Raw genomic sequence first — 9,896 nt, forward strand, 5'->3', positions numbered from 1 at the left:
GCCCTGGGTTCAATCTCCAGCACCACACACAAAAAAAATCATTTTGTATCATAGAGAGTTAAATATATACACATATTTTATATAAAAACATAAAATATTACATTAATTTTATATTTAACTTTATATTTTAATTAAAATGTGTATATTAAAATAAAAATTATATTTTAATTAAATATATTTAAATTTTTCTTTTGCTGTGCTGAGATTTGAATCCAGAGCCTTCAAACACGAGACACATGCTCAACCACGGAGCCATAACTCCAGCCTCAAATTGATTACCTTTTTCTTTATGGATGTTTTGTTTTTGTTTTATTAAAAAGTGTTATTTAACCAGGTGCGGTGGTGCATGCCTGTAATCCCAGTGGATAGGGAGGTAGAGGCAAGAGGATCGCAAGTTCAAAGCCAGCCTCAGCAATTTATCGAGGCACTAAGCAATTCAGTGAGATCCTGTCTCTAATAAAATACAAAATGGGGCTGGGGATGTGGCTCTGTAGTCGAGTGCCCCTGAGTTCAATTCCAGTACCCTCCCACCAAAAAAAAGTGTTATTTGGGCTGGTGCTGTAGCTCAGTGGCAGAGCGTTTGCTTAGCACATGTGAGGCAGTGGGTTTGATCCTTAGCACCACATAAAATTAAAAATAAATAAATAAAGGCATGCTGTCCAACTACAAAAAAATTTTTTTTAAAGTGTTGTTCTACAAATCCCATCAGTGTGTACAACTATAATGCACCAAAATATTGTGGGATCTGGGCATGGTGGTACACGCCTGTAATCCCAGCAGCTCAGAAAGTTGAGGTAGGAGGATCTCCAGTCAAAGCTGGCTTCAGCAATTTAGTGAGGCCCTAAGCAACTTAGTGAAACCCTGTCACCAAATAAAACATAAAAAGGGCTGGGGATGTGGCTCAAGTGGTAACGCGCTTGCCTGGCATGCGCGGGGCGCTGGGTTCGAGCCTCGGCACCACATAAAATAAAATAAAGATGTTGTGTTTATCGAAAACTAAAAAATAAATATTAAAAAATTATCTCTCTCTCTTTAAAAAAAGGAAAAAGGGCTGGGGATGTGGCTCACTCGTTATGTGGTTCACACGTTGAGTGCCCCTGGGTTCAATCCTAAGTACCCCAAACAAACAAACAACAGCTGTGGGGAAAAAAGTTATTCTAATCAGGCATGGTGGCCGCACCTGTAATCTCAGAAACTTGGGGAAGCTGAAGCAGGAGAATTGCAAGTTTGAAGCCAGCTCTAGCAATTTAGCGAGACCCTCAACAACTTAGTGAGACCCTATCTCAAAATAAAAATTAAAAAGGGCTGGTGATGTGGCTCAGTGGTGAAGTATCTCTCATTCAATCCTTAGAACCCCCCCCCAAAAAAAAAGTGTTATTCTAATGTATCTATTAGATACATTAGCCTTTCTAATTAGTCTACTATTAAAAATGTTTTTATCATGCAAATCATATGTAATAAGGAGTTAATATTGAAAAAATGTAGAGAACTCCTATAACTCTACAGCAAAAAAAAAAAAAAAATCTAATTTTAAAACTGGACAGATGGGCTTGGTGGTGCACTTCTGTAGTCTGTTACTTAGGAGGCTGAGACAGGAAGATAACTTGAGTCCAGGAGTCTGAGGTTCCAGATTAGGCTGGTCAACATAGAAAGACCATTAAAAAAAAAAAAAGGCAAAGGGCATAAATAGACATTTTTTTATTCAAAATAAAACATACAGTTGGCCAATAAGCACATGAAAAAATGCTGAGTCTCACTAATCATTAAAAAAGTATAAATCCAAACCACTGTTAGTGTATAATCTCAACTACTGGGAAGGCTGAGGCTGGAGAATTGCAAGTTCAAAGCCAGCCTTAGCAATTTAGCAAGACTCTCAACAACTTAGTGAGACCCTATCTCAAAATAAAAATTAAAAAGGGCTGGTGATGTGGCTCAGTGGTGAAGCATCTACAACTACAAAACTTTTTTAAAAAAACTGTTATTCTGGGCTGGGGGTGTGGTTCAGTGGTAGAGCGCTTGCCTAGCATGTGTGAGGCCCTGCGTTCGATCCTCAGCACCACATGAAAATAAATAAATAAAATAAAAGGTATTTGTCCAACTACAACTAAAAAAAAAATGAATATTTAAAAAAGTGTTATTCTACAAATCCCATCATTATGTACAACTATAATGCACCAATAAAAAATTGTGGGATCTGGGCGTGGTGGCTCACACCTATAATCCTAGCAGCTCGGAAAGTTGAGGTAAGAGGATCTTGAGTTCAAAGCAGCTTCAGCAATTTAGTGAGGCCTTAAGCAACTTACTGAGACCCTGTCTCCAAATAAAATATTAATTTTTATTTGGAGACAGGGTCTCACTAAGTTGTTGAGGGTCTCGCTAAATTGCTAAGACTGGCTTCAAACTTGCAATTCTCCTGCCTCAGCTTCCCAAGTTTCTGAGATTACAGGTGTGGTCACCATGCCTGATTAGAATTTGTGGCCAGGCTGGGCAATTTAACAAGATTCTGTCTCAAAATAAAAATAAAAAGGACTGGGGATGTAGTTCACCAGTAAGCACCCCTGGGTTCAATCCCCAGTACTACCAAAAAAAAAAAGAAAAAGAAGAAGCCACAATGAGATGCCACTTCATACTCTCTGGAAAGGCTATTATAAAAGAAGAAAAAGACATTTTCCAGCCAGTGGCTTGGACTTGTTGTACTCTGAATCAAGTAAGAGCAGTGTACCATTTGGAAATGAGCACTCTTGGCAAGAAAGCATGGTGGACGTGGCCTGAAAACTTTCATTCTCCATTGGTATTTTACATGGAAGAAGAGCTAGAGAAGCATGTAATTGGTCATGGAGATAAATACCTTTGATCTATGGAGGTGCATAGCCCCACCCTAATTCAGCTGGATCCATGGTTCACAGCCACAAGCCAGACTCAAGTTACTGTCATTGGGCCACATGGAGCAAGACAGTGGTTGCTGGATATGATCCGGAGTGTGGGGAGCCAGAATTCTTGCTGCCGGGGTCCAAGGCCTGGAGATGTTGAGGTGTGTCCAGAGCTGGCCCCTGACTGATCATGACTGTCACCACATGATGGAACCAGATACCTGGAGTCTATTATTGGCCACCAGAATGTGTGGGACCATCTCTCTTGAGGTTCCTCAGTGTTCCCCTTACCAATTGCTTGGTTATTTGGGGTTGCATCATGGTTAGCTGTATCCATAATAAGGGACTGACCTTCTGGGAAGCTGAGATGTGAGAAGTCTTATTTTAGCCCTTGTTGAGAAAAACATGAAAGACCTGATAGAAGTTTTGATTTGTGGCTCATCTCATCTCTCTCAAGCTTCTAGGCATGTGTCTGAAGGAAGTTTCCTAAATGTTGGAAAGCTTTCCACTGGCAAAGATATCCAATAAAAGAAGAAAAACAGTCTGTTGAGGATGTGGAGAAATTCAAATCCTTGCACATCACTGATGGGAATGTAAAATGGCAGAGCTGCCACCACCGTGGAAAATACTACGGTGGTTCCTCAAAAAGTTAAACATGGAATTACCATAGGATCCAACAAGACTTTTTTTTTTTTTCTGGGTATATACTTGAAAGATTGGAAAGCATAGACTTAAAGGGATATTTGAACATTATTGTTCACAGCAACATTATTCACGATAGCCAAAATTTGGCAAGAACCCAAGTGTTCACCAATGGATGAATACAAATACAAAATAATGGTATGAACATACAGGGTATATTATTCAGCCTTAAAAAGGAATACAGTTCTGACACATGCTACAACATGGATGAACCTTGAAGATATTATAAGGGAAATAAGCCAGACACAAAAGGACAAATTTTGTGTAATTCAGTGACAGAGGTACCTAGAAGAGCCAAATGCATAGAGACAGACTGTAGAGTGGCGAGTGCCAGGAACTAGGGAAGGAGGTGATAGTAGTTATTTAATGGGCTCAGAGTTTCTGTTTGGGATAGTGGAAAAATTCTGCCAATAGATAGTGGTGATGGTAGCACAACGATGTTAGGGCAGGGGCGTGGTTCAGTGGTGGAGTCCTTGCCTAGCATGCTCGGAGGCCTGGGTTCAGCACTAGCCCCACAAGAAGAAGAAGAAGAAGAAGGAGAAGGAGAAGGAGAAGGAGAAGGAGAAGGAGAAGGAGAAGGAGAAGGAGAAGGAGAAGGAGAAGGAGAAGGAGAAGGAGAAGGAGAAAGAAGGAGAAGGAGAAGGAGAAGAAGAAGAAGAAGGAGGAGGTAATGATGCTGAAATGTACACTTAGAAATGGTTAAAATGGCTGGGTGAGGTGGTGCATACCTATAATTCCAGCTGCTTCAGAGGCTGAGGATCGCAAGTTCAAAACCAGTCTCAGCAACTTAGCGAGACCCTATCTCTAAATAAAATATTTAAAAGAACTGGGGACATGGCTCAGTGGTTAAATGCCCCTGGGTTAATCAAGTACAGATGGCGGTGGGGGTGAGAAAGAAAGAAATAGTAAATTTTATTCAATTTCCAAACTTTACTGCACACTGGAATCTCCTGGTGGGGTGGGGGTTGTGTTTAAATAAATACTAATACCTGGCTTCCACCCCTGTCATTCTGAAATTATTATTATTATTAGTAGTAGTAGTAGTAGTAATACTAGGGATTGAACCCAGGGGTTCAATTCACTGAGCCACATCCCTAGCCCTTTTTATATTTTATTTTGATCCAAGGTCTCACTAAGTTGCTTAGGGCCTTGCTAAGTTGCCTAGTCTGACCTCAAACTTGGGATCTGCTGCCTTAGCCTCCCAAACTACTGGGATTATAGGTATGTGCCATCATGCCCAGCTGAAATTTTTTATTTACTTATTTTTGTAGTGCTGGGGGATTGAACTCAGGGCCTCACACATCCTCGGCAAGTGCTCTACCCCTGAGCTAAATGTCTACCACCTTGTCATTTTGATCTTGGTATGAAGTGTGATCTGGTCATCGGGCTTTTTTTTGTACTGAGGATTTGAACTCAAGGCCGCTTTAACTCTGAGTTACATCCCCAGACGTTTTTGGTTTTTTTTTTTTTTTAACCAATACCTTTATTTTTATGTGGTGCTGAGGATCGAACCCAGTGCCTCACACATGCTAGGTGAGGGCTCTTTCCTCTGAGCCACAACCCCAGCCCTCCTTTTCGATTTTTATTTGGATATATTGCCTTGCTAAATTGCCCAGGCTGGCCTCCAACTTGCTATCCTCTTGCCTCAGCCTCCTGAGTTACAGGGATTGCAGGTGTGTACCACCATTCTGGCTTATTAAACTTTTTCATGAGCTCTTTAGATGATGTTAATGTGAAGTACAGTGCAGTTTCCAGCCCAGTGTCCTCCTGTAGGTTTAGGCCGCGCTCCTAAACCTTCCTGGGCTGTTGCAATAGGGTGGGGAAGAAAGCCCAGACTTCCCCAGCTTTCAGCCTTGGCTTGGTTACTCCCACTCAAAGTAAAGAAGAGCCCAGTGTCTGATCCTCTTCCGTTACTCACAGCATTCATTACATTTTCTATTTAATTGATTTCCATGTTAATTCCATGAGAGAAGAAAGATGTCTCTTCACAGTGTGAGCCTAGATCCTTCAGGAGCACCTGGCACATAGCACATGCTCAGTTAATTTTTGTGGAATGAGAAAGATCATTGTCCTTCTCTTCCATTTCTTCCCTGTCTCAAGTTCTAGGATCACTCTACAAAGAGGTCATCAAGGTTCCTGTGAATCCTTTCTGGTTGTTTTCACAGGATTTTTGGTCCTTTCCCAGATTCCCCCTTCTCTTTACAGGCTTGTTCATTCATTCACTTATTCAACAAGTATTTATTGAGTGCCTACTATGTTCCAGGCAGAGTGGAATAAAGATAGGAGCAAAGCAATTGCTCTCAGGAAACTCACCATCTGATACAGGAGGCAATCAAATAATCACACAAACACAGTTATAAACTATGTGGTAACACTAGGAGACGGGATAGGGGAGTCCAACCTAAAGGGAGGAATGAAGGTCAGAGGCTTCCCTTGAAAAGGGACAGGAAGCTAACTATGTAAATAGGAGTGAAGAGGCAGTGGGAGCAGTCACAAGAGCAGTTCTGGCTCACAGAATACTCTGTACAAAGGTCCTGAGGAAAGCAGGAACACAGTATCTTGGAGGGATGGTGGTAAAAATTGCAAGGAAGTTATGGGATATATTAGGCCTGCCTGAATGTAGCTCAGTACAAGAGTGCTTGCTTGAGGCCATGGATTCAATCCCCAATACTGGAAAAAGAAGGAGAGAGAGAGAGAGAGAGAAGAAGAAGAAGAAGAAGAAGAAGAAGAGGAGGAGGAGGAGGAGGAGGAGGAGGAGGAGGAGGAGGGAAGAGAGAGAGAGAAAGGGGGAGGGGGAGGAAAGAAAGAAGAAAGAGAGCAATGTAAAGATCACTGGTCCCTGTAAGGAATATGTACTGGATGAGTGAATTATGACCACTCCTGCTGGGCACGGTGGCGCATGCCTGTAATCCCAGCAGCTCAGGAGGCTGAAGCATGAAGATTATTGAGTTCAAGATCAGACTCAACTACTTATCCAGGCCTGAGGCAACTTAGCGAGACCCTGTCTCTAAATAAAATATTAAAAAGGGCTGGGGATGTGGCTGAGAGGTTAAGTGACCCTGAGTTCAATCCCTGGTACAAAAAAAAAAGGGTACTCCTGCCCTTTTCCCTTATTTACCACACTCTACCTCCCTTGTCCCCCTCCATCCAGGGTCCTTCCACTTCTGTTTCTACTTCCCCCTCCAGTGCCCTATCCTTGGGTCTCACCCTGGTGGCCCGGTCTTTGTCTTTCCCAGACAGTGGCTCTTTCTCCCAGTGCTTCTCCCTGCTCTGCCAGCCCCAGCCAGGCCCTCAGGCCCCTTGGCCCCTACCTGATGCCCCAGCCTCAGCCTCTGCCGCCAACCCAGGACCCTGGTTGGGTGGTCTTCTTCGTGCTGTGCAGAATGTAAAAGCCACAGCCCAGGTGTGGGTCTGAGAGCTCTGACTCCTGGTGTCTTATATGCTGAGACTTGAGGCAGGGAGGAGTCCAGGTGCACTTGCAGCCTGGATGTGGATTCTATAGGTTTGCCTTCAATTGGAGCCCACTAACGGGAACCGCACAGGGTAGATGTGGATTAGCCTTTATTGTAGAGACCAAGTTCACAGAGGAAAGGGTGGACTGTAATGGGGGTCAGAGTGGTGAAATGGGAGGAATGTCGACTCCCACAGGATTGCAGCAAGGGGAATGGTAGGGAGTGTTGGGTGGTGTGGCACTGGGGGTAGGGAGAGGGACTGAGGGAGGAAAGGGCTCCAGGGGCAGGGTGGGGGCAGGGAGAGGGACATGAAGGCACTGAAGGAGCCAGAGGCTGGTGGCTGAGGCCCAGGAGGAGGCAGACTGGGACACAGAGGGTTTCTGGACTTCCTGAAGGAGCCCCGCGCAGGTCAGCCCTCCTTACTTTCGAGCGCCCAGAGCCAGGGCAATGATGAAACCCACTACCAGCAGGAACATGGCCACAGACAGCAGCACTGTGATGACCACCATGCCCCCTGTTCGGGCCATTCCCAGACCAATGGACTCCATATTCCTTCCTGTCAGAAGAGAAAAAGGGATGCCTTTGAGGGCAGGAAGGGCCCAAGGCTACCCCAGGTGCACAGCTTAGCTCTCATCTGGCCACCCAACCAATGTCCATTCTTTCAGTTATTCATCCATCCGAACAGCCAGGCAGTGGACCCAAACACCCATCAAACCAAAGTTACAGAACATCTCCTAGGGGAGTCCCCGAGCATACAGAGGTTAGGACACCAACCCTACCCATGAGGAGCCTTTAGTTTAATAGTAGGACAGATGAGTCAACAAGAAGATGCCACGGGCCTCTGTGGTAGGATGCAAAGGTGCTGTGGTGGCGCAGGGGGGCAGCTAATCCACACTGGGGGGTGGAGTGAGAGTGTCCCTAAAAGGTCTGTGGACCCAGAGATGGAGGCAGAGCGCTACTTACGAGGAAGCGTGGACATTGGGATCTCTCTGCTGGACTCGGTAGATGTCCCCTTCTCTACTCGGTAGGAAATACTTTTGGGGTGGGGTTGGAGAGAGAGGAGAAAATGTTCAGTGAGTATCTGGGACTTAGGGAAAGAGGGGCTCCAGCCTGCTCCCCAACCTAGCTTCATGGCTGTGCCTTCCCCCAGGAGAGGACACTTTGCACACCCTTTGGCCGTGCCCTCTCTCTCTCTCTCTCTCTCTCTCTCTCTCTCTCCCATGCTGACCAGAACCCTCCCAGCTTCTCTTCCGGCACCCCCATCCCTAAGTTGCTCTAGGCATGGGTCAGGTACCTACTAGTATTTGGTTCCTGGGAGGAGGTTTGTCACCTGGTATGCACGGAGCCGTGTGACTGTGAAGCCATTCCCACTGTCCACCACGCTCACCAGCTCCCTGCGCCCACGGCATGGAGGCACTATAAAACTGGACTTCTCCACTGGGCAGGAAATTGGGAGTGAAAATCAGGGTCAAGTTTTTGGAAGCTCCAGGGAGAAAGGGGCAGCTTTGAGTTTGAATGCCCCAAGAGAGGGTTTGACAAGGTGGCATGAATAGGGGAAGGGATGCCGGTGGTGCCCTGGGAAGAGGTCCCTGGGAACCAGGGGGATGCCTGGGGAGCAGGAGGCAGACCTTTGCTGTCATTGGCTCTTCGGACAGTCAGTGTGGCGTTGCCTCCTGTGAGGTGACAGGGGGGCAAAGCAACTAGCAGGCTCTCGGTTAGCGCTGGGGACAGCAGACCAGAGAGGCTTGAGATGTTGAACTCTGCTGGGAGGCCAGAAGGGAGTTCAGATGGGGATCAGTCCCTGTCCAGCCGTCAGATCTGGTGCATTCCCCTGGGGCCACTGCTAAGGAAGCGAAATCCTTCTCCCCTTTCTGCAGCTGGAGAGTAGAACAGCCAAGCCTGTGCGAGCCTGACCACCAGGTGGCAGGCTTGGGCCGCAGAAGCTGCATACTCTTCCAAGCTGCCCTGGAACCAGACTTTGGATGCCAGGAGGCAGTCAGCGCCCAATCTTATCCCCACGGGCAGCCCTGGACCCTTTCCCACACTTCTCTGCCTCTTGGGTCTGGAAGAGGCCCAGGAATGTGCCCTGGATCCTATGTCTAATGCCCGGTCACTGATATCACCAACCCCCACCCCTAGCCAGCCAGACCAGCTTCCCTTTGAGAAACTGGAAGGCCCAGTGCCCCATGTTTAGACCTCTGAACCTTTCCCCAGAGATTGCAGAGACCTGCAGCCCCCGGGGCCAGTATAGCCAGCAGAATCAGGATCAAGGGCAAGGTCTGGACAGGCCGCAGGGATGCCATGCTGGGCTGAAACCTGGATCCTGGAACAGGTGCTGGCAGGTTGGGGCTTCCTGAGGCAAGTGAGGCCCTGCCCTGGGGTGGCTGATTTTGTCCTGGGGTGGGAGGGGCTGGAGGGGAATCCAGTCCAACCTGCCCCTTGGGCCCTATGGCCTGGGGGGAGTTTGGGACAGGTTTTTCAGGACTGAGAGCTGGCCTTCAGGCCAGAAGTGTGTGGGGGTGCCCGTCTGGGTCCTGGTGATTAGTCAGCTGCAGAGGAGCAAGGTAAACCACCCCCTCTTCTGGGCCTCCCATATGTGAAGCAGTGTTCCTGTGGGCACCTGTGTGGGTCTAGAGCCTGGCCTGGGGTGGGGGGCTGCTCTCCCTTCATGGCAGGGGTCTTCCCAGGAAGGGCATGAATTCCGAAGTTGCCCTGGTATGTAGGAAGAGGAGAGTAACCTTGAGGGGCTTCTAAAAGGAGAGAAAGAGACTGATCACAGGGAGAGGGGTGGTAGAGCAGGGGGCTTAATTCTTGGTATTCACCGAGGCCCAGCTATTGCTGCTCTTGGAAAGGCAGGGGTGACCTGACATGT

At 46.8% G+C, this 9,896-nt stretch overlaps 1 protein-coding gene and 1 pseudogene across 1 annotated transcript; one reads left to right on the forward strand and one right to left on the reverse strand.

The window, feature by feature from the left end:
* The first annotated feature begins 2,611 nt into the window (after positions 1-2,611).
* On the forward strand, positions 2,612-3,197 carry LOC124088824 (putative KHDC1-like protein; annotated as a pseudogene).
* Positions 3,198-7,171: 3,974 nt separating this feature from the next.
* On the reverse strand, positions 7,172-9,631 carry Upk2 (uroplakin 2). The gene is made up of 5 exons (XM_046438728.2): positions 9,252-9,631; positions 8,653-8,784; positions 8,323-8,461; positions 7,988-8,058; positions 7,172-7,580 (listed from the first exon to the last, which is right to left on the reverse strand). Exons 1-5 carry the CDS (start codon positions 9,325-9,327, stop codon positions 7,444-7,446), a joined length of 555 nt encoding a protein of 184 aa, XP_046294684.1. The 5' UTR covers positions 9,328-9,631; the 3' UTR covers positions 7,172-7,443.
* Positions 9,632-9,896: the final 265 nt, after the last annotated feature.

Source organism: Marmota monax, unplaced genomic scaffold (genome assembly GCF_021218885.2).
Source record: "Marmota monax isolate L192 unplaced genomic scaffold, Marmota_monax_Labrador192_F-V1.1 WCK01_AAM20220418_F8-fsc00081, whole genome shotgun sequence".
In the NCBI taxonomy this organism is placed as follows: domain Eukaryota; kingdom Metazoa; phylum Chordata; class Mammalia; order Rodentia; family Sciuridae; genus Marmota; species Marmota monax.

Excerpts from the sequence above, each read along its gene's own strand:
- Upk2 (XM_046438728.2), bottom strand. The coding sequence starts at position 9,327 with ATGGCATCCCTGCGGCCTGTCCAGACCTTGCCCTTGATCCTGATTCTG. Across the intron at positions 8,462-8,652 it reads AAGAGCCAATGACAGCAAAG|TGGAGAAGTCCAGTTTTATA; the intron begins GTCTGCCTCCTG and ends TTTCCTGCCCAG. Across the intron at positions 7,581-7,987 it reads CCCAATGTCCACGCTTCCTC|GAAGGAATATGGAGTCCATT; the intron begins GTAAGTAGCGCT and ends CTCTTCTGACAG.